The sequence below is a fragment of the Antedon mediterranea genome, chromosome 4 (assembly GCF_964355755.1).
Source record: "Antedon mediterranea chromosome 4, ecAntMedi1.1, whole genome shotgun sequence".
In the NCBI taxonomy this organism is placed as follows: Eukaryota; Metazoa; Echinodermata; class Crinoidea; order Comatulida; family Antedonidae; genus Antedon; species Antedon mediterranea.
Window position 1 is genome coordinate 15352932 of NC_092673.1, and position 26019 is coordinate 15378950.

Genomic DNA, 26019 nt, shown 5'->3' on the forward strand with positions numbered 1-26019 from the left:
ACCGTACGTAATCTCCGTCTTCTCTTGCGTCATAACGAATATCACGAATAATGAACAATTAACTACTTCTTGAATAAATAATATAATGTCATTTTAATAAACAAATGGGTTTTTTAAGTAACACTTGATCTTAGAAATTAAAAAAAAATCAAAATAGACCCACTTGCGGAAATAATATGTATACGTATATAAGTAATGCAACCTTCAACATTGCAGGATGTACGCATGGAGTACGTAAGAAGTCCTTTAAAAAAGTGCGGGTCACCACTTTCACCATATATGTTCATATTGCTTTCTAATCCGTTTATTAGTCTGTGAACAATAGTAAAAACCATTGTGACGTTCAGTAATTGCTGTATTATATAATGTATATATAATGTACGGTATTAGTTAGACTTGCTTTAAGTCTTTTTTTATGTTAGTCCAACACTGTGGGCGTTCCAATTTTTGTGTGAAAACTACAATGTGATCTCATTTATAATACGCGTGAAAACGCCATAATGTGCCAAAATAATAATTTTTACTAATTTCGGTCTACTGTAGAAGGACGGAGGTCATTAATTGAGATCCGAAACCGGTCGAACTTAAACCTTTATGATTGGAATAGGAACGAATTGGTATCAACATAAAGTATATTATAGCCTAACGTAGTTCCTTGTGAGATATAGAATACATTGACGTTCTGTTTTGTTTTTTTCATATTTGTCGTTTGATCATACTGTAGAATTCCATCTCAACCAACTTGGCAACGGAAAAACATTGGAATCACAATTATTTGAGCGACATTATTGCGTTTGCCCGAGAGCCAACTAGGCGTAAATTTAATTGAAATCAATATTTTAAATAATGTAATTCCCAAGTGACATACCGTATAAATTCACTTTCGATAATGTGTTGCGGTGCTCAAGTATCTGCAATAAAAGTCTTCATTATACCATTTGAATTATACTCAAATAACAGTCTTATTTCATAAGCAGTCATTAAAAATAATCTACAGTACTTCATGAAATATAAATCTCGGCTCATATTAACTCCCAGTTGGTCAGTTGGTGTATGTCTCTCTCGAATGAATGCCTTAATGATTGACCAACTTAATAGAATACCATAGTATTTCACTGAATATAATATCCTGGATTTATATAGCGCCTAATGTAATTGTGAAACCTCTAAGCGCTGAACATTATTAGGCCTACCCCAGTCATTTTTTTGGAATCAAATACGTATGGAAACATACTCCCATAATGCAGCTATAGTAATCAGCGCAAAGTTGTGTCTTGATCTAACCAGGTACCTATTTGTACACCTGGGTGGAGAGAGGCAAACTTAAGTAAAGTATCTTGCCTGAGGATACAAGCAATGCAGCGAGAGTTGGATTCGAACCACGATCTCACGATCAGCAGTTCAACGTACAACACACTGCGCCACACGCCCTCACTTGAATGTCTTCTGTTCTTCAAATTCATTATTTATAATAGAGTAATTCGACACTGCAGCCAATGTCAAAACCAGCATACACTCCAATACAATTAATATCATTACCATATAAAACCTTCTTCAAATCTGAACATTTTGGCGTCATTTTCTTCTGATCGCTGTTTCATGACCTTCATCACCATCGCTGTTTCATGACCTTCATCACCTTCACATCAAAATCGTTACAGCTATCACATCATCCTCATCACCTCCAAAAACGTTTTTTTTTTATATTGATTTACTCCTCGTTCATATTAAATTATGTTGTTTTTTTACATTGATAATCTGTTCATTTTAACGGATTACTTAATTGTTAGTTTTATTGATCGATCTTGAACTCGTTTAAATTAGCATCATTTTGCTATTATACCGTATATAATTATAAAATTCACCGTATTATGTAATCTTGGAACGATAACATAATATTGACGCGCGCGTACAAACGCAACATAATTAGTTAGCCTATATAGATTCGCGAGCATTAAAATACCAACGATTTACACTAAATCACTGTTGTAGAATAGAGAGTGGATAAAATGACAACTAACATTTTATTGTGTTTGCATGTTTATAAACATATCCCAAAAGGGAACTAGAATATTGATTATATGCCTAACAATATAATTTTATTTTCTTTATGATATCATAAATTTTAACTAGCTGTCATTTTAGTGTCATTTCCAATATGAGGAACATCTTTTCGAAAAATGAAAGACCTATTTCTTTCTGAAATAAAAAAAGAACGTCATTATTTTTGGAGTAACTGAGTGAGGAGTAAGTGAATAAAAATAATGTTAAAATGATTTTTGATTTTGTAATGGTTTAAGAATCAAGATAGCGACTAAAGGCCAATAATTTCTTCATGTTTTTAGATAGCGTAAGTTGTAAGTAAATTTTCTGTGCTTAATAATTAGCCTACATTTGAATGAATTATTTTCTGATAACATACTTGGTATAAAGAAGGAGATTTGGTGATCCTACAACGTCCGTAATTCGACCACGTGATGCTTCGTTCACTATTAGAGATGTCACGTCTGCAGGCGTTAAACTTTCATCTCTACCAACGTGGAGCGCAGCAACACCTTACAAAATACACAAAAGACAATTTCAAAATAATATTATGAACAACTTATATTGGAGCTTGTTGGCCCTTGTTACAACCGCTAATGTAGTAAAACCTCAAGCTAATGTAGAAATACCAACAGCTTATGTAGTAAATATAAATCAACACCAGCTAATGTAGAAACGGTCAACAGCTGATGTAGTAACGAAAATTGCCTCCCAGCTTATGTAGTTACTATCGCTAGCTAATGTAGAAAATGTTATATATTTTACAAAAATGTCTAAATCATGTGCAAATGCATCGATCTTTACTTAGCTCAGTCTTTCCACCTCACGTAAGCAAAACAACCACACATCGTAAGCAACCATCTCTGTTATGGGACCGCTTCTCATAATCGACCACCTCTCGTAAGCGACCACCTCTCTTAACAACCACACCTCTCGTAAGTGACCACGACCTCTTTCTCTCATAATCGATTACTTCTTGTAAGTGACCACCTCTATTGAACAACCACCGTCTCTTTTAAGGTGGTCCTTTAAAAGAGGTCGTTAGAGCGGTGTGTTCGTAAAAAGAGGTTATTAGCTGGTGTTGAATTTTATTTACTACATAAGCTGTTGGTGTGTCTACAGTTTCTACATCATTACTACATTAGCGGTTAATCTACATTAACGGTTAATCTACATTAACGGTTGCATGGTTCGACATTATGCTGGCGTTTTCTACATTAGCGGTTGTAACAGCGCTCTTTAAATTATGATATTTGAGATAAATATAGCCATTTCTTAAACTCCACTGTGTGTTAGTTTGATTTATTTTAATACTACCCCTGTTATTTCTATTTTGGTGAATATGTACCTATTTTGTTTTTTTTGTTTTTCTCATAAGTAGTAAGTTAGTGTTTGTGACTTATAAAAATAACCTCCCGGGAAGCGAAGGTAATACAAAAGAAAATCTTATGAAGTAAAAAATGTATAATAGTAATAAGATTATAAAATAAAATAATCTGTACTTTTATATACACCGTATTCGATTAAACACCCCGGGGCGTTTATTTTTTGTTGTTGTATGGTAACATAATTATAATAAATTCCTCCTAGATATATGAAAACATAAAATATGAAGAATTACTGATAACATTCAGTAAAAATTGAATCAAAATGCTATGTAGATTGTCGGGAAAAAAGAATCGTATAACAATTGTGTGTACATGCGGGGGGGGGGGGGAGGATTCCTATGGGGTAGTTTATTCGTCCCGTGGGGATTCGTGGAGGAGGAGGGAGAAATTTGTTCGAATCAGTACCGTACATTTTATATATTGTACTGTTTATTTATTACCATGTGAACCAGTGTGAACAATTATATATTATATATATATATATATAAACACATCAGGCAATATATATATATAAATCCAAAGGCAGCATACTGAAAAAAATAACAATGCTGTGGGTTTCAGTGGCTGGATCTCAATGGAGATACGAAAAAGCGAAAGCTAAATCAAAACGATAAAGTGAAACAGCCAGAAAAGTTAGCAGAGCTTTCGGGCAACACTAGCCCTTCATCAGTGCAAGTGAAGGTAAATGGACAAAGATAAATAGATATACCAGGGAAGAGTTAAATTGTAATTTAACTCTTCCCTGGATATACAGTATCAGGCAAGCGCTGCCTGAGTGGACAGGAATAAAAGAAATAAAACAAAAGAGGCACAAGGCTGGCAAATAGAGGGTGGAGATAATATTGGGTAGAAAAACAAAGAAGATAGCTTGGTAGATATAAACAATATATATATATATATATATATTACCGGCAACATGGGGACAAGCCATCGAAGTTCCGCTGATTGTTATATAGCTGGCATCGTCTTCATTCCAGGAACTGGTTATGTCTCTACCCGGTGCAAATATATCAACACATCCACCATAATTTGAGAAGGAGGCACGCATATCATTAATGTTTGATGCTCCTACTGTGATCGCCTGTTTAAAGAAATAAATTTAGAGTCTTTAAAAATGTGTCATTAACATAAGACTTCCATTCTCCATATGTTTTGGTTAATTACAATACAGAATCTTTAATATTCTCCCTTTTCGGATGTTATGCTCCATCTATCATTGCGGGCCTAGCATTATCGTTGTTTAACACTAGCCTAGCCCATGGAGATGTCACGTCACGGGATTGTTCGATCAGCATATATTATGTTCAAATTAGAAATGCATTTACATATTAATTAAGTTTTATCAATCTACGATGATATGATGCCCCCCCCCCGCCCCCACTCCTATAGTAAGAAAAGCCTATTACTTTATTATTATTTTATTTATTTATGTTATGTCTTTAGGCACATGTTGCCAAGGATTACCAATAATCACTGTCCATCAGAATGTGGGGGCTATTTTGTGAACCCGGTTCACATGGGAAAGAATATTATATGCAAAACATACAGGAGGAGCTCTTGCAGGAGAACTTAAACAAGCATCGTCATTTGAATTTCCAGCGGCAACAACCACAGTTATACCATTTTCCGTCAAACGAATTACGGCATTATCCGTTGTACTCGTTGCTCCGCCACCAAGTGACATGGAAGCAACGGCTGGTTTCTTAGCGTTCTGTGCTACCCAGTCCATGCCTAACGAAATGATATACAGTAGTCATATTATTATTTAAGAGCAATTCAACTTGAGTGCCAGCACGGTGGGTGCTTCATTTTTTGTGCTTCTTTTTAATGTTGCCAATAACAGAAGAACACCCTCATTTGACACCTCTAAGGGAACACTTTCCGTGAAAAAACGACGGGCAACACTAGGGCCAATCCTTACTAGGAGGGAGACAGACACCCTGTTGGATGGTCGGCTCTATTGTACGAATAAATGTTACTGTATTAATACAATCAATATCTTACCGTCGATTACACCAGAATTGCTACCAGATCCAAGGCAACCAAGAACTCTGACGCCATACACGTTTGCTTTTTTAGCAACCCCATATTTCTTGCCAGCAATCGTGCCAGCACAATGTGTCCCATGACCGTTACAATCCGTCCCTGTTCCCTTGAAATCGTAAATGAAGTTTATTATCATAGTTTTAAATAATGTGAACATCGTCTATGGTATCTAAGCCTGTTTCTACTATACGAATGTATTCGCCCGAGAATTAGAGCGTTTGTTTTACAGATGCATATTTAATAAGTCATCGAATCTTCATCATTAATGTTGTATAATCCTAATTCCTTACTCTGTCATTATTCGTTGCATCATAAGCAAATTCAGCTCGTCCTTCGAACTCCTCGTGAGTCCATCGTATTCCGGTGTCAATAACATATACATGGGCACCAGCTCCATCACCTGATTAAATATAATTGCATAGTGAACCATATCATCATTAATTATATTCAGAAACCAACATTAAGCGATGGATCCAGGAATTTTAAATTCAGGTTATTTGCTTAAATAATTATTTTCTTTAAATAGGCATTCCAGTTATTTGCATTAAAGGAGAATTCCGGCCATATCCGTTTATTTGTTCCTACAAATGAGACACTTACATAATAACTACTTTAATACTGGGAATGAATATATAATCACTTTTTAAAATGAATAAGGCTCATTTAATGTACGTTCGCCTCGAAATGCTCGACCAAAACATTGCAATTTTAAACCCGGATGTACCCTTTAACATAATGTTCTTCTTTGCATTTTTATTTACCGAAATTTAGAGGGGCGGGCTTTAAAAAATGAATGACTACTGTTGAAAATGTAAGAAGAATCTGACCTTCTGGGTTAAATTGTCCATCAAGTGGCAGATCATATTGGTCAATTCTATCAAGACCCCAGGTTTCCTCCAATGCATACACCATACTATCTTGCTCGATATATTTGACGGAAGCGTGTCGTCTCACCTGTAACACGAACACTTCATCTTAAATAAATCGTTTTTGACAAACACTTTGTTTAAATAAAAATTCAAAAGAATAAAAATGTGTTTTAATATTTCACAAAAACATACTTACAATATCCACGGCAGCCTTGGGCATAGTCACGGCAAAGCCATTGAGAACGAGGTTATACATACGATCAATGACAAGATCCAAACGTGAGTTTTGAGCAAGAAGCTTGATTTCAGATGATACCTGCATTTTATCTTCATTGTCCTAGAAGATCAATTCTTTATTGTAATACAGTACTAGTAATATTTAGAAAAAAATGTTCAAATAGACTAGACCTATACAAAGGTTGTAGTGACCTAAACTTTCTGTTAAAGAATGAATAATTAATTAGTTCCTTTTTAACATTTGTTTTGCTGCGTAAGATAATTTGTATAATAATAGTTATGTTGAGAATTAAAATACTCTCTCTCTCTCACACCATACTGGTCTTTTCTCTATTCCGGTGAAAACGCGTAGTGACCGCGCAGAGTCACTAAAAGTTCACAATAGATGGAAAAATATGAAATCATATTGATTAAAAATTGTCGATTCATCAATGATAATATAGTGTATATAACGTATGTATGATAAGTATTGGCGTGGCACGCTGTGGGAGCGTGGTCAGTGCCTCCAACCTCTTTACCACAAAGCATTATTGTGTTGTTTTAAGTGTTTCTGATATCAATCAAATAAAATAGATAGGCCTACATAAAATGAATTATAAAACAAATACGAAATGTCTGGGTATTTTAAAATACCACTACGGTAAATATAATTTAATTAAGGTTTATCGACATTATTTTGTCTTTTTTTATTCTATTTTAGTCTGCAAAAGACAATAACGTTAACACAAATAATTTAATATAATATTGTACTTACATGCAAAACAATAATGTAGCTGTCGGAAATTGGTTCAGAAACTCTATAGAAGGGCGCCATCGACGGCATAGATGTGACACAAACCACAAAACTTGCAAGTAAGACGAGAAACCTCATACTGCCGGTTAATATCTAAAAGCTTTTAATAGAAATCATTCGCAGGAATAGAGGTACATATGTTTGAACTTTATATTTAGAGGATGTAATACAAAATATAAAAATCATGTTATAAAAGAGAAACAAGGAATACATTAAAATAATTATATTCAAGTATATTATTAATTATATAAATAAAGTTCAATTATGAAATGCCATAATGTTATTTCCATCAGATGCGTGCACACGAGGCGCTGAAGTGGTGTAAAGTTGTTAGAACTAATTATTTTTTTCAACATTTATTATTAATTAAGGTAAGAAAATAAACATTATAATTCTGAACCGTTTGTGGACCGAATTATTCGGTTTCTAACCAAACGCCATAATTCACTTTTCACCTAACCCTAACCCTAACCCCTAACCCTAACACCCTAACCCTAACACCCTAACCCTAACCCTAACCCTCCTCAAATTAGAGATGTTATTCTGGTTACCAAAACTATTGTAGCCTATACGCCTAACATTTACAAACATTGAAACTTTTTCAATCGTAACTAAGATTTAAGCTACTAAATTACAAATAATAATTGAATTTAAACCTACCTTCGTCAAAGAATAGGCTACAGCAGACTGATAATATACCTGCTTTGCTCTGATTATTTATATAATTATCAAGTCATGGTTTATATGTGTGTTACTTTAATTTCTTATACAAATATTATCTACTAAATATGTATCTTGTGTGATAACATTATTAAAATTATTAATTTGAATGAAACTTATCTTATTTAGAGGATGTGAACGGCAATGTGTCAACTATTTTGTTGATAATAGATAAAATCTTATCATTCGTTTATCAATGCGACATATTGCCAGCTCCGCAATGCAAATCGAACTTATACCAACTAGATAGATTATATAATTATGTTCCCTTGCTTACGTCAATAGCGGTACAAGTAATTAACTTTCAGATAGGTAAAGCAAAACGAGTGTTTTAGGACTGTTTTGGGCAGAAAATATATGAGTAATATTAATTGTACTTATAAAGGATTTTATTCATAGATGAGTCATTTTGACCCTATTGAACTGACGTAACTTTAAAAGTGATTATTATTCACGTATGGCACCGATTATGTTATAGCCTAGTACAATACGACGCGTCGTATATCAAGAATATAGGATGAGAGGTTATTATATCTCTATCTATATCTATATAAATCCAAAGGCAAATTACTGACAAAATTACAATGCTGTGGGTATCAGTGGCTGGATCTCAATGCAGATACAAAAAAAAGCGAAAAGCTAATCAAAACGATAAAGTAAACAGCCAGAAAAGTTAGCAGAGCTTTCGGGCAACACTAGCCCTTCATCAGTGCAATAATATATATCTATATATATATAGTTAAAGGTTGTCTGAGAATGTTATCAACCTAAAATAGGTAAATAACAAAGACCAATCATACTTGGGCAAGAGGTATAAAATGAGATACCTATGCTTGGGCTTAAGTCAAGAAGGCATTTCTTGATACAACTTTAAGTACCTTCCGTTAATTGGTCAATTTCCGCTAAAACAATAAGGCAACTAATTCTAAAGGGAATATGAATGAAGGAGGAATAACAAAGCACAGTCTCGCCAAAGAAGTATTTGAAAACACTATTTTGATAGAGCGGAAAATGAAAATTAGACAGTTGTGTTCTGCTATTAGTTTATACGTTTTTATTTCACAATAGAGTAAAAACAATGCCATATAGATGGCTCTGCAGTCGCGTGTTTAAATTTGAGTTAGCGACCGACCGACCAACCGACCGACAGCTGGGGCTGTGGACTAAAATAATAAGATGAAAAACCTGAAAGACAAGTAAGGCTCAAGAGCTTTGGGGAGAGAGCGTGTCAAAAGCCGAGCGGTTAAGGCACGGGCGTCGTTTACCTTATAAAAGACCCACAATCGGCATGGGTTCGATCATGGGGCTATAATGGTTCGATGGTAGAACAGGTCTTCTCGGATAAGAAATATAAACCGTAGGTCCATTGTAGGCCTACACAGTTTGTCCGTGTGCACTTTAAAGATGAAAGGGGTTACTCCGGTAAACTGGTTCACAAAATATCCCCTGTTCAGGAAAATTACCCCTATGATAGGGAAGTGAATCATTTACGGTATTGTAGATCCTTAGCATCAAGATGCGCTTAACAGTATGTCCTCCAGCTAAAACAAAAATCCAAACTAAAAATGGTGGGCTAGCTTAAAACATTTTTTAACAGAATATTTTGGCATATTGATCTGGAAAAAAAAATAATTTTCGAATGCACTATTGACCTGTTGTTTCATAAACATACTGTATTATACATTAACCTCCACGTGCCGCATGCTACCACACGCGTGTCACACGCATGAGCCAATGGCAAAACTAAAAGGAATATTCAATAATATTTAGTCATAAATGAATTAATAATAATTAGGCCCCTAAATCATTGCTAGAAGAAAATGTAACGGTAGATATATTCTTAAATATTCACTAAACAATGTATTTTTGAAAATTATAATAATTATTGTGATAATACAAACTCTTAGAAATAAACCGGAAATATTTGAATACAAATCTGCTTTGCTTGCTCGCATCACGACGTATGACCTTCAATTTGCAGGCAACGGAAGTCATAGGCCAGAGCTAGCTTTTATTCATACTCCAGTTGCCCTTCTCAATGTAAACACGTTTGATGTAAACCGTAGGCCTATATATTACCGAACTTAAACATTGCTTTCGTCTTTATGGACGACTTCATTTGGAAGGATACGTTTTATTGCAATGGGCGTGAAAATGATTAAAAGGGTAAGTTATTATCCTGGTATTTCAGTTTTAAAAACGTTTTCGGCAGTGGACTTCTTATACTCTATAGATAGGCCTAGAGATTTAAATCACTGCTTCCGTGATTGCATTAAAAGCTTTATGCACAGTAGTAGTATTGTTGTGACTTACACTCGGGCTTACACCGTACCGTGGTTCTAAAATATAGTGATCTTAAGAAATGGATGTGTCGTATCTTTTATAGCTTTCTTTGTTGGATTTTAATATACAACCATTTCTCTATTGTGCTTATGAAAGCCATCTCAAACTTCCGTCGCCGTGTTTATATCTGTTAGAAATAATGAATACAATATAAACGTCGTTGCAATTGCAACGTGTATTATAGACCGTATAATAGATTTATAAATTATAAATAACGTCTCAAAGTTTGACCTTACTATAGTTCAAGATGTTCACAATAATTGATTCACATTCTTCAATTGTAAAAGAAATGAATGGAAAACGTGTTTAAGTAATACACAATTATATAGTGTCTCTATTTTAATTTTGTTTCCCTCGGCTTTTTCCTCCACTGGGGAAAGTACCTGTACGTAATTGCTTTACATAAAACGTCAATGTCATTGTCGTCTACGTCGTCCCCATTTATATATAATCGTTTTGTAGCTGAGAGGGAGACCACATGCTTGGCACCTTCTGGCATTTATTGATTGAATTGTTTTAAATACTGATAGATAAACCTATTAAGACACTGATATGATATGATAAAACAAATTAACTTAACATGTGCATAACATATTATAAAATGTATATGCCTACATTAACATATTATTATGCATATGAATATCATGATATATGGTGTAGGCCTATTATTATGTATTCATGACACAGCTGTGCAATAACTAACAATACATTAATATTAATGCAAGCATGAACCTATAAATTACATTTTAATCTATAAGCCCATGAATGAGGAAAAATATGTCTGTAAATGTAATGTATACCAGTACTGCAAATGAATATATGCATAACTTACAATAAACATTAGCATACATAATATGAACATTTCGTGAATATTAACTAAAGATGACAGGTGTGTGGCAATAAATAAATGACATCGATGTCCTATTACATCAATCTCTTTGCGTGCATATGTTTATATTATCACTTGCTTCTGGAACAACATGATACAAATGGGCCCGTTCGGACGGGGCTGAAACTACCGTGTACTTCCAACTGTGAGGTCGCGTGTAGCAATTAACTTACGCCTCTGGCTATAAAAAATTAGAAAACCATCTGGACGAAAAATCCACCAACTTTACTGGTTATTTCAATCCCATTTCAATTACACGCTGCCTCGGGGTATAATTAATCAAGCGTTAACGGGGTCATGTCAAATCGCGACCTCAAATAAGCTTTCTGATTGGTCATTTCATTGTGATAAACAACCGGGTCAGAGGCCATTCCTTATCAGGGCTTTTTTGCCGTACCCACGCTATTTTTATTTTTCGTTTGTGTTTACAAGTTTGAGCAGTACAGTACATTATTTGAATTGATTATGGTTAATATTCAATGGAGTGAAGCGGCTACAGTGGCCCTTATTAGTATTTGGGGAGACGCTAAAATTCAAAATGGGTTAGACGGGACCAGACGAAATGGGCTAATTTATGCCGACATCAAGAAAAGACTCACAGAAATTGGTTTCACGTTTGATCTGACGCAGATTACAAATAAGTGTAAGAATTTGAAGCGCCAATATTTAGAAGCAAAAGACGAGCAAGGTAGATCTGGAAATGGACCTACAGAGTGGCCTTATTTCGATGAAATGAATGCCATTTTCGGAGACCGTCCAGCAACAAAACCAGCCTTTGTTGCTGGCTCTTCACTGCCTTTAACAACCAGTCGACCATCGTCAGCTACCCCCACAAGGCCTACTTCGAGTCATACTACTAGTAGTAGTATTAGTATTAGGAGGCCTACGGACGTCAATGCCGCTACTAGCTCGAGGAGTGCAAACCTTATTTTGGGTAAGTAATATTAATTAATAGGCCTACTACTACTAGTAGTACTCTTATTGTAAAAAAACATATTGTCTTGATGTGTAATTCAGTCAGTAGCTGTTTTTTGTCTGCCTTTGCTTGGCAATAAATATGGTTAATGTTTTATTTAGACCATGGATTCCATGAAGGAGGTAAACCTACATGTTTGGATGATAGTGGACTTGGGGATTTAGTCGACGGCGATGTTGCTGCACAATCAACAGGTATTATATAGTCACTGTTTTTTTTTCCTGAATACCATGCAAGTTTGGACCCGTAAATGTATAAAGTAATATTTAAAACGGGAACAGATGGTTGGGGTTGACCAAGGACGATTGAGCCTACATTTTGCGGTCTTGATCATCTTATGTGTTGGGCCCCATCGTCTTACCAGTTGGTCCCGATCGTCTTGAAGTGAGCCCGATTGGGACCTATTTTAAATACGTAATGAAAAGTGACTTCTTTGCTATTTGTTAATGCCGTTTTTCGTTCTCTTTAGCTCAACCAAACAACAAAAAACGAAAAGTTGAAAGCACAAGAACATCAGGTATTTAATATAGTTTAATGTCTAGATTATTAAGTTTGATTTTTAAATAAAACATGTTATGTTACATGCCCATGTAAGATACACATCCTCAAAGAATATTACAGTAATTTGAAAATGCTATGGTCAGTTAAATGCTAAGATTTTCCAGAATTCCTTTCTTTAATAGCCCACACCACCTACCTCCTTTTAAAATTTCTTTAAAGATATATAAATATGGTATTGTATTTAAAGGAAAGAAGGCCAAAAAAGACTTAGTGTCCGAACTCTCAGATGTGCTGTTGAGATCTAACCGAGAGTTCCAGGCGCAAATTTTGGAGCAACAAAATAGAGCGATGGAAAGCAGGAGGGAGTACGAAAGGGAAAGAGAAGAAAGGGCAGAAAGAAGGATGATGGAAATGCAGGAGATGGCAGCTGAAAAGCAACTGAAAATGATAGAAGCGCTGGGGAAGATGATGAAACCAACTGTGCCACAACAACCATATCCACAACAACCATATCCACAACAACCATATCCACAACAACCATATCCACAACAACCATATCCACAACAACCAAGCACCAACCCCCAAACATATGCTCAGCCACATTTTTACTCTGGGCTATTGGGACAATCCGAACGACCACATGAACAAACCGAACAAAAAGACCTCCACCAACCATGGTAAATGACGTCAACCTACTGCAGACAAGTGTTATATTTTAGTCTAACAACTCTTTTGTGTACTTTTGATTTTTTTTCATTTAATTTTCTGCATTTTTGTGTCTTTGAAAGTATATTACCTGTATTGTGCATATTGTGTATGTATTTTAGTTTTAGCTTTCACAATATTTTCAGTTTAAACTCGCCAATATACATATTATTGTTTACTTTTTGCGATATTGAAAATCTTTGTTTTAAAAAAAAACCGCTTTATCGTTGAATGTTTTTATTTGTGGTTTTTTTCATAGTTCGCATAAACACCAAATTCTGCAATATATTCAGCAATAAACTCTGCATCAGTATTCTCTCAATGCAATCAGCTCCTGTAGAGTATTTATATGTTTTATGATGATATCTATACTGTATTTATATTATACTGTAATAAATGTTTTTTTACAAATGATAACTGTAAACTCCTATGTTTTTTTATGGTTTCCTAGGATACAAGTTTTTGTATAGAATGATAGGGTGTTTTGTTATGGATAAAGCCAAAAAAAATAAAGAAATAAGTATTCGGTATCAAAACACATTTAATTTCTTGATTTCACTAAAGACAAAAGGGTTCAATTTACTCCTGGAAGTACCGGACAATTGCATTTCGAATGTCAATTTCTGACACCACCTCATTAGCATTTCTGAGAGGTTCGGCTGGAGGTTGGTTTGCATCATCAACATCCCACTCGGGGTTATACACCTCTCCTTCCGCTATACAGAAATTGTGGAGGACACAGCACGCCACAACCATATTTGGAACATGCCTAAGCGCACTGTCATTTCTCTTCATTAAAATTCTCCAACGTCCTTTCAGCATTCCAAAACTGCGTTCAATGACCATTCGTGCACGTGATAACCTGTAGTTGAATGTTCTTTGGTCTCGTGTAATATTTTCTCGTTCTGGGAACCCTTTCATGAGCCATGATTTAAGTGGGTATGCAGGATCTCCAAGGATCAACAAAGGCACCTCAATGCCGCTTATAACTTCATTTTGCTATAAAAAAAAAATTAGTATATCCAACAATCATTTTAGTTACAACTCGTACTTCTATTCTTTGTCACCTAAACTAGCTACGGTACTGCTATTATATTATATATATATATTAGTACTGTCTTACCATTGGAAAAAGCTGTCTATTCTCTCCCTTTTCAAATATGTCACTGTTACGCAAAATCCTCGCATCATGTACACGACCAGGCCAGCCCACATATATGTTTGTAAAGCTAAAAACATAAAATATTATAAAAGTTATCCTCATCGAAAAAAAATCAATACAAATTTAATCTAGGCCTATACCTGTATACATAAAAAACTAATTTTTAGATCATGCATAGACTTACCGTAACATATGGTCTGCAACAGCTTGTAGCACAATAGAATGCCATCCCTTACGGTTATAATAATCATTTGGCCTGTCGTGGGGTGCGATAATTGGTATGTGACTACCGTCTATTGCCCCAACACACTGGGGGAAACCAAGAAACTGGCGAAAGGAATGTACAGTTTCTGCCAAACGTTGGCCTTCAGGCCACACAATATATACTGGCTGCAAGAACTCCACTATAGCTTTACATACTGAGTGAACAACTTCACACACAGTTGAGCGTGAAACACCAAATAAATTGGCAATTGTTCTTAAGTCACAGTTAGTTGAGAGTCGGTACAACGCTATTCCAACTAGTTTTTTTGTTGGAATATTTCTGTTAAATGGGTTGTCTTGTCTTCCAATATGAGGCTCTAAAATGTCGACCAAATAGTTAAATGTAGCCTGCCCCATTCTAAAATTCTCTCGCCACTGTCTGTTGTTAAAGTTGCCTAACACACAAACGTTCCACCAATGACCAGATTTAAATATTACTGTCCGCCTTTGCCTAGGCCCTTCTTGTTGAAACATTGCTTCTCTACACGCCGCAAGCGTCAGGGCTAGCCGCTCTTGGCCGTGTGTATGCAGCCTTTGTAGTAGGCCTAGGTAATCATCATCATCATCGTCTTGCCATCCAAATTCGAATCCACTAGGCCTAGGTTGGAATACATCGTCCATCATTAGTATAAAAGCCGTCAACAAACAACATACGTTAGCAGGATTTTCGATCATTATTTAGTTAAAAAGTAAATTGTATTCGATGTATTATTATATAGGCTAGGTCTGTTTGTCGATTGAAAAATAATAATTGAACGATTCGCGCGCGAAACGACATGCAATATCCGGTTGAATTTGTCAACACGCCATGTCAAATGATATGGGTCGACGCACAGAGGGCGCTTTTTGACCTATGAATTCCGATCTTAATTGGTTTCGTGTCAGCTTACCGGTACTTTGTTTATTCGTACGAACGTCGTATGGGTTTTACCCCAAGGGTAAAAACCAAATAAACGTGTATTTCAATCGCCGTACGAACACGGTCATTGATACGCTGCACATAAACGCCCATTATAGCTGCCTGTAGATTTGAATGTTTACATAAACCAGTATATCTACATCATGATGTTTACAGAAAGGTGCTTTTCCCACAAACATAAAGGGGAAAATCGTCATAAAGATAATATTAAAGGCTAGGTACGGGCAAAATATGTCTATTGATCATACATTCCAATAATTATCGATCTATAGTTTCCCCTATGTTTCATAATTTTTGGTATTTTATTTGTGTTACACGAAATTGTTGAAAATAAGGGGGAGGAATAGTTCAAATTACACAGTAAAATCTCAATTCTTTTTTACACAAATGTTGTAAATAGAGAGGCAATTAAATAAAAACTATGAAAAATAAACGGTGTGGTAAAAAGTTAAATTGTTATCAGATGACTAAATATAGGTAATATAACTTGAATTTTACGTTTCTGGTATTTTTATTTAACTTCAGAGTTTTATTTTCATCCTACAGCAAAAATTATCCACCGTAAATCCACCATCTTTTTTCACATTCTAAGGAGTCACCAGACATGATGATATTACATACCTACTGAAAAAAGTCTTCCTGGTTTTTATAGCAGAATTTTGCCAAATTTTTTATTTGACCATTTTAAGGAAAATTCGTGTTTTTTCGTCTTGATTTCTATTACAAATATTTGATTTATTTACAATTAACCAGATATTATATATTTAAAACTTATGCCTGTACCTGAGTTTTAAGGCTTGTTAAAAATACATCATCCTGCTGATCTCTAGTTAAAAACGGGGGATGGACAAATTTGAACACCACCCATCATGGCTACGGGCTTGTAAAACGTATAAGCTTATCTTTTAACATTATATAGGCTACTACGGTATATCACATGGTATTATTTTAGTTGAGTACAAAGAATGAGCACTTTGCAAACGACAGCGTGTGAACAGCAAAATCCCCAGGAATTTCACTTAATTTGATTGACCTACAATAAATAAATTTAACCCAAGTAGATTCAGAAGTAATTTTTCTAAATCCTCGTTTCGTTTTTTTTTATTAGCCTATATGTCGCGGAGTGAATATGCTAGATGTTATATATTGTACCGTATCCGTTATATTTATTTATACTGTACGGTAATTGCGTGTTTAACATGGAGGTTTACCTGCATGCTTAGAAGGAGTTACAGAAGTCTAGCTTATTTCCTTCAATCTTGGACGTTTTTGAATGCTTACGTATGAACATAATTAAATTAGTACAGTATACCAATTCTCCAGCAAACAGGGAGCCAGGGTCCAAAGCCCCATCAACCCCAACACTCAAACGTTTCTGAACAAACTAGGAGCCTAGGATGATTGATTAAACGATTGAAAAAACCACATCCAAGACGTCATACTGTAATATGTGTAAACTGTAAAACAGAAACAGAACATATTTAAAATATACAGTATTATTACGAAAGCAAAACAGTTTTACTAATTTGTTTGAGTTGTTTTAGAACAAGGTCACACACTAGTATAAATTTATATTCTTTGTGAATCTGTTTTAGTCTTCAAATAGTGTAGGCCTCGTAATAATGTCATGTTTATCGTTTACCGTCAGACGAAATATTCTCCCAAATGTATACACGTTTTATGAAAGGTTGTATTTAATTATTTGACTACAAATCACATCACACTAGTAAATATTTCATATGGGCTTTTAGAATTATCTGGGGATATTAAATATTCGAAATCTCGCAACCTCCCCTTAAATTAATATTATTTTTAATGATTTATATTGAAGTACCGTATATGTAATTTATAGAATACAAATTTATGTATTCATTGAATTATTCAATTTCAATTCTAGTTTTCTTTACTTGACTTCAAGAAAAACAAAGCGAGATATTTCGCATGACCGCTTTTGTTTTGTTTTTTTTTTTTTTTTTCAGTTTTGGGACAGCTCCAAATCTGAAAATAATTGGAAATATGTTGTTATGTTTTTAAGCGGATGATTCAATGTTTGATTCGTTAATAATAATTTAATTTATAACTGTAGGCCTAGTTATGGAGTTTTTTTTAAAGGAAGTACATTATCAACACATACGTTTTGTTATGCTGAAGCTTTCGATGAGTTTGTAACATCGTTTCCTTATAGACCAGCACAATCATACAAACATTCATAAAGGGTTATCCTCTGTTATACAATAACAGTATAGTGACCTACCAACCAATCATTTGATGATCTGAATTTTCTAGTTCCATTCTGGAACTCGAAAAGTCAGATATTGCTATCTGAGTTTTCTAGATCTAGAAACTCAGATATATCTGATATCTGAGTTTTTTAGATCTGAGTTTTCTAGACACCCTTTAGTTTCTGTATGTTTTGTTAATTTCAAATTATAATGTATTGTGTATAGCAATAAATATTACAAACAAACAAATAATAAATTAAACGTGTTGGGCAGTATGTAAAATACATCTTTGTAACTCAAATGAACATATACATAAAATAGCATTTAAATAAAGTAGAACAAATCTGAACACAAGGGTAACATTGCATTCAAACTACACTCCAAAAATAATTCATTGTGTACGTTTTTGCCAGACGCTGGCATGTCTATATTCAGAGCTTTGTTTTCCTACGGCAATATTATCATATGATATAATGCAATGTACGGAAATACAAGCTTCAGTAATCCCCTATACACACCCTGCTGTGGGAATACTTAAGGGTTAACTAGCCAAGTTTGTATGTTTTGTTGTTTTCTTGTCATTTTACGGCGAGGGCATACAAACACGGTTCCTGTGGCATCCTAACAATTCTAGAATTAATTTTACGTTAAATTGTACGTTTACAATATATATGGGCAGGCGTGTATGGGTGTTTTTGGAGCCTCATATACTTGGTTGAAATACAACAAAAAACCTTGTGTTATTATAACTACCAATGCCGTTTTTAATTGCAAACTCTGATGAACTTTTCAATCAATTTATTTAATATCTTAGTTATTAATAGTCTAGTCACGTTGTGTGAGCGACATTTGCGTCACCACGCATCATCCAGCGCGTCACTGTGTTTAAGTTGGCAGTCAACACATGCATGTGGCAAAATATATTTGTTTATGCTGATATAATTAAGTTAATACAATCATACGATTAACAGTAACAACTTTTAGTTTCATATTTTGGCCATTGATTCACATTAAATCTAAAGAAGCAGGTCATCCTCTATATTTTGGATATGACTCAATTTTGTTCAAATTTTTTTCGTCGTCTATAAATATTATGTCTATTTATGTTTATTTTCGGATAGTACTGTGCAGTACGGTATATTACCTGAACGTTATTGGTCGAAATTGCATCACATGACTACCGATCCGCGGATCGATACTTATATTACCTGGAACTTGTTATATTGACCGGGAAATATAACACGTCTACCTTACAGCCCTTAATTAATGTGCCAAGCAAAACTTTCCATTTTAAAGTTGACTAATACAATTTCTTGAATCTTGAATGTAATAATTGTTATGGGTTTCAAATATAATATAATATAATAATATAATAATAATATTTATTCGGCAAAAGTTGTTAAAAGTACGTTTTACATTTCATCTTGACAGGAGCAAGTAATAAGCATGAGCCCAAACAGAAAACTGCTCTTACTCCATCATTATTATAAAAAGTATTTACTAAAAAAAAAAGGAGTAGGCCTACAAATTAATTAAAAACAAAACAAAACAAAGTTATAATGAAATACACCAATTAGAATAGGCTGCATTGAATAAACAATATAAACAATGTAGTATTTTGAGATCAAATGTTTGGTGAGTTGGGTTTTAAAGTCTGAAATTGTTTATTAATGTGGTAATTTATGTAATATTGTGATTAACTTATGATTAATTTGGGGTTTTTTTTCTATGCAGTCGTATGGAGCTCTTCTATTGATCGTCGTGTTTTGTATGCTTCTTTTATTGCATCAAATGTACACGGATGATTTTATGTCACCATTATCTAGAAGTGCAACCCACAAATCCCGCGAGTATGTACGGTGGTTGAAGAAATCCGAACAAGAAGTTAGTATTTTCAAGATGTTTTTACTCCTGTAATTTAGGGCCTATTCAGACTTAGTTACTTACTCGTGTAAGTAGGTTACCACCAACCAAAGTTAGCGGTAATATTGATCCATGAAACCAGATTTGCGGTTGAATAACTAAGCGGATACAGACATGTAGTTATTATGTATGTGCCTCCATTTTTGAATGGGAAAATACAACAAATACAGGTAACAAGGTTCAAACTTATCCTGAGTGCTAAAATTGGCGAAGGTAGGCTAATTTGGGCTAATTATATAATTATGCATGCCTGGCTTAAGTATTTTAAATATATAGGCCAACCTGAAAGAATTAATGAAATACAGATTAATTAATGAGATAAGTGACGTAAAACGATATTAACCATGTCTCATTGCTATCAACTTCAATTAGTATAAAAACAGAATTATATTACCGTCGACGTCAATATGATATTGAAATGGCCCAGTCTGTCAGTGTCTGTCTTATATTAGAACAAAAATGAAAATAGGAGAATTTGACACGGATTATATTGATAATACCATGTGACAAAGAAATGAACCAATGCAATTTATGTTTTTTCATAAGTGAAAACCAAGAAAACAGTCGCCGTCTTCGTCGGAACTGTTGCTTGTCATTAGTCAACTCGTTTTCGTTGCGTAGACTACGTCCTTGCGTACGCAATACGACACGTTGCGTCAATACGTCGCTGCGTTGCGTTGCGTCCTAGTGGGAACCAAGCTTAAAAGGTCACGTCACAACTCCTGTCGTACGATTTAAAAGGGCCATTGGGTCTGATCAATACAAATTTAATACTTGTTTGTTTTTGTTCTTTTCAGATCAGAAATTTGATAACACATCAGTATAATTCAACATACAAAAATCCATGTTGGTACAACAACGGCAGTCTTACCTGTCTGCCTTACTTTTATTTAGCGGGAATGCCTAAGTGCGGTACCACGGACTTATGGTCAAAAATCACACAACATCCACACATAACTGCCTGCGGCTGGAATCCAGCCATGCGGGCAACTACTTTATGTAGAAAAGAACCGCATTTTTGGGGGAAGCACAGATTCAGTAAGTTAAATTACATTACATAATTATTTGAATAATAATTATTATTATTTTGCAAATGAAGGTTATTTTTAGTTAGGCCTGGCCATGCTTCAAATGGAACCATCACTCATTAGGCACATTTCCGAAATATTTCAATAATAATGAATGTTTGTCTATTGCTGAAGCTAGATAATATAGGCCTAACGCAGTAGTATCTCTTTCCTGAACAGTCTAGCTTATAATTAAATTATGTGTTCACTTCTTTTGTTTTCATCAGCCAACTAAATACTGAGTATATTTCTTATGCTTTGTATGCGTTTTGTGTATTTTTTTAAATTTTTTTTTTTTTGGTACACGGTGTTTTTTTTTAACACATTTTTTTTTAACACAGTTAGCCTATTTGGGTTTTTTTGTACACAGTGTTTTTTTTATAACAAGCCACATTTTTATTTTGGACACAAATTGTGCAATAAATTCAACTCGGCTTCGGGCAATAGGACATTCTGACTAATGAGGGGTCATGAATTAGTAGTTTGTGGACCTTATGAGTATGACTTAATAAAAAACTATTTTATGAAATTGGCATAGGATGTTGAGACTCTATCTAAACCACATTGCATCCTTCAATACGAGATATAGAAGTTATCACATAATATTCAATAAGCGTTTTGGTTGTATTATTAATTAAACCATTTAATTGGTATTTTCATTACAGAATATGGTGAAACAATTCACAGTTATTTGAAACATTGGAAAAAATTTGCACAGCAACTTGAAGATAAAGCATTACCAGCATCGAAGCAGATTGTAGGTACGTATGAATCATCCCCCATGACTTTGGAATGTGAATCACAAATTAAACGTGCTGGGTCATCGTAATATCTAATACAATGTAGCACGAAGTACTGATACAATAATATTATTAGCATACAGTAAGCATTGACATAGTGTAGTAAGTCCATGGTTTGAACAACATATGGTAAAGTGTAAGGGATGGCGCATAACTATCTCTGGGTTTGAGGGATTGCGCAGTAATGTTTCATGTTTGTATAAACGAAAAGAACACATATTCTGAACGGATATTAAACGGTTAATTAACGGTAGGGCCTATATTAATTTCAATTTAACTCACTACTCAAGTTAGTAAATTACAGTTAGGCCTATTGGAATTGCCCAATAACAGCTCCCAGGTTGATTTCATTTGTTTACAGAATTGACAAACATGATTTTACTTGAATCTTTGAAAATAATTCTAGGCATACCATCAGGTTTAATTGAAACACATCATGTATGTCAGTTTCAATTTAACACGTAGGTTCTCCCCAAACATACAATGGCGCACCACAGTCGGCCCAGCTAGAGTACATATACTTTGTACTCGGACTCAGCAGTAGCTGTAAGTCTTTCAAAAAGATTAACTTTGTTTTTTCTCTGTAGGCGATGGATCAGCATCAACGTTTTGGCAATTAACGTACCGTAACAACGTATCTTATCGCAACGATCCTTTAGAATATACCACTGCTCAATTAATTCGATTCATTCAACCGCAGGCAAAATTTATCGTTATCTTTCGTAATCCATCTGAACGGTAGGAAACTAATTCGTATTATTTCATCTTCTTATTATTTAATTTATAAGAATGACATGTGCATGTTATCACAATAAAACGTTACGAGTGTTATCTTCCTTCCATCATTTTTACGTCATCAATAGCAATAACAATATAGGCCTATAGTTTAACACAAAAACAGTATTGAAATTGTCATCATAAATCAAGATCATCACCTTTAATTTAAGGCCAATTTACACAGACGAGTGGTAATGGTAATACATATATAGAACATTTACACAAAGCGCGGTGAGGATGGGCGTTGAGGATAGATACAGATTCTACGTGGGACAAGCTACGCGGTTTCCGCTTACCGTTACCGCTCGTCTGTGTAAAATTTGCCTTTATGCGTTATGATCATGTAGGCCTATATTATTATCATTCAACCATCATCTACCACCCGTCAATCGTATCAATGGCATTGTTCATTAGCAACACTGCTGACATGTATGCCTATCATCATCATTATCGTCATCATCATCATTATTATCATCATCATCTTCTTCTTCATCATTATTGTCATCTTCAAATGTACCATAAGGTTTACAAATTAGTTCCTTCTTAATATGATACAGAAGACAAATGCACAAAGTGATATTGCATGTTTCTATTAATGTTTTTTTTTTTATTTCAGATTATATTCGCAATATAATTATCAAAAAGATCGATCTATAAAGAGTGCAGATAACTTTCATGATTGCATAGTACATTCCATTGATAAAGCACATGTTCACATGAAAAATTTTACGCTGCGTGAAAGTGCCTACTTAAGGAGAAACGACGAAAGTCCACTCTGGGTAAGTATCGACTTTTATTTAAGCTAGGTCCTCATTATAAAGCTACAGGTTTTTAATGTTGACCGTTTATTTCCGTATAATATATATTATAAGTCTAAAATCGAATAATAACAGTATACTTTACGTATGGGCAGCCATTAGGGCCATGATAGTAACAAAGAACAATGTAAAAAAACGACGAACAAACTAAAAAAATACAAATAAAAATAAAAATCAAAGAACAAATATAGAAAACAGAGAACTAAAACATCATAGGCCCTAATAGTCAAAAGTTAAACAACAAAGAATAATAATGTTCAGCGCTTAGAGGTTTCATTACATTAGGCGCTATATAAATCCAGGATATTATTATTATTATAAGCAAACAACAACGGACCCTTTGGAAAATCAAAGGCCATGCTCAACAATCAAAGGAAAACTTGTCCTTTGATTTGTTTTCTATTTGATTTTGTATTTTTCTTTGTAGCTTTTTTAGTTTGTTCGTTGTTTTTTTACATTGTTCTGTTTTAAATGTTTACTATTATGGCCGCCCATATTTAAGTACCCTTCATCATTTAAATTACTCTTGTTTTTGTCAACAGATCCCACGAATATTCCTTGGATTTTATGATGTTTTCGTGACAGACTGGTTGCGTTCATTCCCTAGAAATCAATTTTTATTTTTACGCTTAGAAGATTGGAAGAAAGATTGTGTGAATATATTACCCGAAGTATTTGAGTTTTTATCAGTAGGTAAGTCGATGGTGTGTTTATATTTAGTTTCCAGGTAACCAGTTGAACGTTATTTTCTCGAATTTAGGCCTACAAACATTACAATCGATAAAAATAGAACTGGTTTATCATAAAAAATATATACAATCAAAAGGGCACAGTTAGAAAACATATGTAAACTGACTTTAATAGTATAGATATTTTTATAATTTCTATTTTGAATGTTGAAATGTCCATAATCCGTGACATTTATCCATTCTCAACTCCAAGAACTGAATGCTCATACAACTACTAATATTATGATAATGTTCTTTTCTTTTTTTCTTTTTAATGTTCTTATCTTTTTTTAAATAAATTTTATTTTTATTTTCAGGCCCAATTTCAAAAGAAGATATAGCTATAGTGTGCAGGAATGAAGCAGAAAACGTGAATAAGTTAACCAAAGAGACCATGCTACCTCGGACTAAGCTCTTACTAGACGAGTTTTATCGTGCCAGCCTACAACGACTCGCATTTGAGCTTGACGACAACCGGTTCTTATGGAACGACTGAAAGCAATTTCATATATTTATTCCATTCTGCTAAACAATAACATATTCCTAGCTCGTACCGACTACATTTAAATAAATATAAATATATATTTCATATTTCATTTTCTACTTGAAGATAAATACAATAGTAATATAATAATAATACAAAAAAAAAAGGTCCAGAGTGCGAGGTGATTAGATTATGCCTTAGTTAGGTCTACATTGAATTGGAAAATCAGTCTTTCATTCAGTATATATTCAAATTGAATAGTTTTGTAGATTTGTATTTCTATAAAATTTAACAAGGTAACACGTTAGTTTATTATATAAACGGTTTTTATTTTTATATTATTCCTTCATTTTGGAAGGTACGTGAGTGGCAAAAGCATTCAGAGAAAGATAAAGCTTTGTCTACAAACTTTATGTGACAAAACAAAATGTGATGTGCTCATATATGGGCATGATGATGTCATATCACTACCATATTTGGGCATATCACTGCCATATTTGAGCACATCACACTTTTTTTGTCGAACTAGTTTGATAGTGTAGACATGAGAAGATAAAGCTCTGTCTACACTATGTGCCCATATATGGATATGATGATGTCGTATTACTAGTATATTTAGGCATATCACTGCTATATTTGGGCACATCACACTTTTTTTTGTCAAACTAGTTTGATAGTGTAGACATGAGAGTTTAAGGGCAGTACACGTGTGGTGGTAATGCGGATGAATTTAGATGATGCGTACGTCATTACACGATGGCTTATTTATAAATCTTGCTGCTTGCATCAGAAACGTTATGCAATGACATGGCGAATAGCAAACCGGTTACAATTTGTATCTTAAATAAGTTATACGTTATTTCAAATCTTATTTAAGCTAAAGTTAAGATGGTTTGAGTTCGACAACCGGTCACAAGTAACACATAATATGCAACTTTTTCTATGTTAAAATGAGAAATTCTGCAAAACGTATTTGTTATAACATTTTTTTTAAACTATTGATAAATTTCGAGAGAACAAATTAAATTTTGTTATTTAGATAACATGGTGCATTATGGGTTCTTCTTGAATTTATTATTCACCGAAAATGTTACGCAACCCTATGGTTAGTCGTTTAGTGTACCTCAATTAATTTGACCAATTGGTCACAGGTGATTGGTCAACTCGCTTTCGTTGCGCTTATGCGAATCAAAACTTGCTGAAAATGTGAAATTAAATCGGCAATAAATAAACTTGAAACACGAAGATGAATAAAATGAGACTTCAGACTATTTTGTAGATTTAACTTCCGTAAAACACCTTTAAATTACTGTGTTTGAATACAAGTGAATAACTATTTATTCAA

The 26019-nt window shown here is 34.1% G+C and overlaps 4 protein-coding genes across 5 annotated transcripts; 2 read left to right on the forward strand and 2 right to left on the reverse strand.

Moving 5' to 3' along the window:
• Positions 1-2083: 2083 nt before the first annotated feature.
• Positions 2084-10044, reverse strand: LOC140046757 (aqualysin-1-like). 2 transcript variants are annotated; one of them, XM_072091472.1, is made up of 10 exons: positions 9998-10044; positions 7338-7476; positions 6543-6683; positions 6305-6431; positions 5768-5877; positions 5436-5583; positions 4978-5162; positions 4341-4512; positions 2423-2555; positions 2084-2199 (listed from the first exon to the last, which is right to left on the reverse strand). In XM_072091472.1, the coding sequence occupies exons 2-10, from the start codon at positions 7452-7454 to the stop codon at positions 2190-2192; spliced, it is 1143 nt and encodes a 380-aa protein (XP_071947573.1). In that variant the 5' UTR covers positions 7455-7476; positions 9998-10044; the 3' UTR covers positions 2084-2189. The 2 variants fall into 2 exon arrangements, with proteins under 2 accessions (XP_071947573.1, XP_071947572.1); XM_072091471.1 differs by lacking the exon at positions 2084-2199 and having other exon boundaries at positions 2377-2555.
• A 74-nt stretch (positions 10045-10118) lies between these two features.
• Positions 10119-25930, forward strand: LOC140046759 (carbohydrate sulfotransferase 15-like). The gene is made up of 8 exons (XM_072091475.1): positions 10119-10262; positions 19812-19961; positions 20798-21038; positions 21733-21828; positions 22455-22605; positions 23261-23423; positions 24005-24155; positions 24508-25930. Exons 1-8 carry the CDS (start codon positions 10239-10241, stop codon positions 24684-24686), a joined length of 1155 nt encoding a protein of 384 aa, XP_071947576.1. The 5' UTR covers positions 10119-10238; the 3' UTR covers positions 24687-25930.
• On the forward strand, positions 11794-13776 carry LOC140046596 (uncharacterized). The gene is made up of 4 exons (XM_072091290.1): positions 11794-12262; positions 12406-12498; positions 12774-12821; positions 13053-13776. Exons 1-4 carry the CDS (start codon positions 11794-11796, stop codon positions 13484-13486), a joined length of 1044 nt encoding a protein of 347 aa, XP_071947391.1. The 3' UTR covers positions 13487-13776.
• Positions 13903-15611, reverse strand: LOC140046597 (uncharacterized). Its single transcript, XM_072091291.1, has 3 exons — positions 14857-15611; positions 14634-14739; positions 13903-14509 (listed from the first exon to the last, which is right to left on the reverse strand). The coding sequence occupies exons 1-3, from the start codon at positions 15609-15611 to the stop codon at positions 14090-14092; spliced, it is 1281 nt and encodes a 426-aa protein (XP_071947392.1). The 3' UTR covers positions 13903-14089.
• Positions 25931-26019: the final 89 nt, after the last annotated feature.

What these genes read in the sequence shown, in the direction of transcription:
- LOC140046757 (XM_072091471.1), bottom strand. Translation starts at nt 7,454, where the DNA reads ATGAGGTTTCTCGTCTTACTTGCAAGTTTTGTGGTTTGTGTCACATCT. An exon ending in GCTACATTATTGTTTTGCAT is followed by an intron (nt 6,684 to 7,337) that starts GTAAGTACAATA and finishes TTGATCTTCTAG; the next exon opens with GACAATGAAGATAAAATGCA. An exon ending in TGGACAATTTAACCCAGAAG is followed by an intron (nt 5,878 to 6,304) that starts GTCAGATTCTTC and finishes ATATTTAATCAG; the next exon opens with GTGATGGAGCTGGTGCCCAT.
- LOC140046759 (XM_072091475.1), top strand. Translation starts at nt 10,239, where the DNA reads ATGGGCGTGAAAATGATTAAAAGG. An exon ending in GCGTGAAAATGATTAAAAGG is followed by an intron (nt 10,263 to 19,811) that starts GTAAGTTATTAT and finishes TTTTCTATGCAG; the next exon opens with TCGTATGGAGCTCTTCTATT. An exon ending in TTTCGTAATCCATCTGAACG is followed by an intron (nt 22,606 to 23,260) that starts GTAGGAAACTAA and finishes TTTTTATTTCAG; the next exon opens with ATTATATTCGCAATATAATT.
- LOC140046596 (XM_072091290.1), top strand. Translation starts at nt 11,794, where the DNA reads ATGGTTAATATTCAATGGAGTGAAGCGGCTACAGTGGCCCTTATTAGT. An exon ending in TGTTGCTGCACAATCAACAG is followed by an intron (nt 12,499 to 12,773) that starts GTATTATATAGT and finishes CGTTCTCTTTAG; the next exon opens with CTCAACCAAACAACAAAAAA. An exon ending in TGAAAGCACAAGAACATCAG is followed by an intron (nt 12,822 to 13,052) that starts GTATTTAATATA and finishes TTGTATTTAAAG; the next exon opens with GAAAGAAGGCCAAAAAAGAC.
- LOC140046597 (XM_072091291.1), bottom strand. Translation starts at nt 15,611, where the DNA reads ATGATCGAAAATCCTGCTAACGTATGTTGTTTGTTGACGGCTTTTATA. An exon ending in GTTGCAGACCATATGTTACG is followed by an intron (nt 14,740 to 14,856) that starts GTAAGTCTATGC and finishes TTATGTTTTTAG; the next exon opens with CTTTACAAACATATATGTGG. An exon ending in ATAGACAGCTTTTTCCAATG is followed by an intron (nt 14,510 to 14,633) that starts GTAAGACAGTAC and finishes TTTTTTTTATAG; the next exon opens with CAAAATGAAGTTATAAGCGG.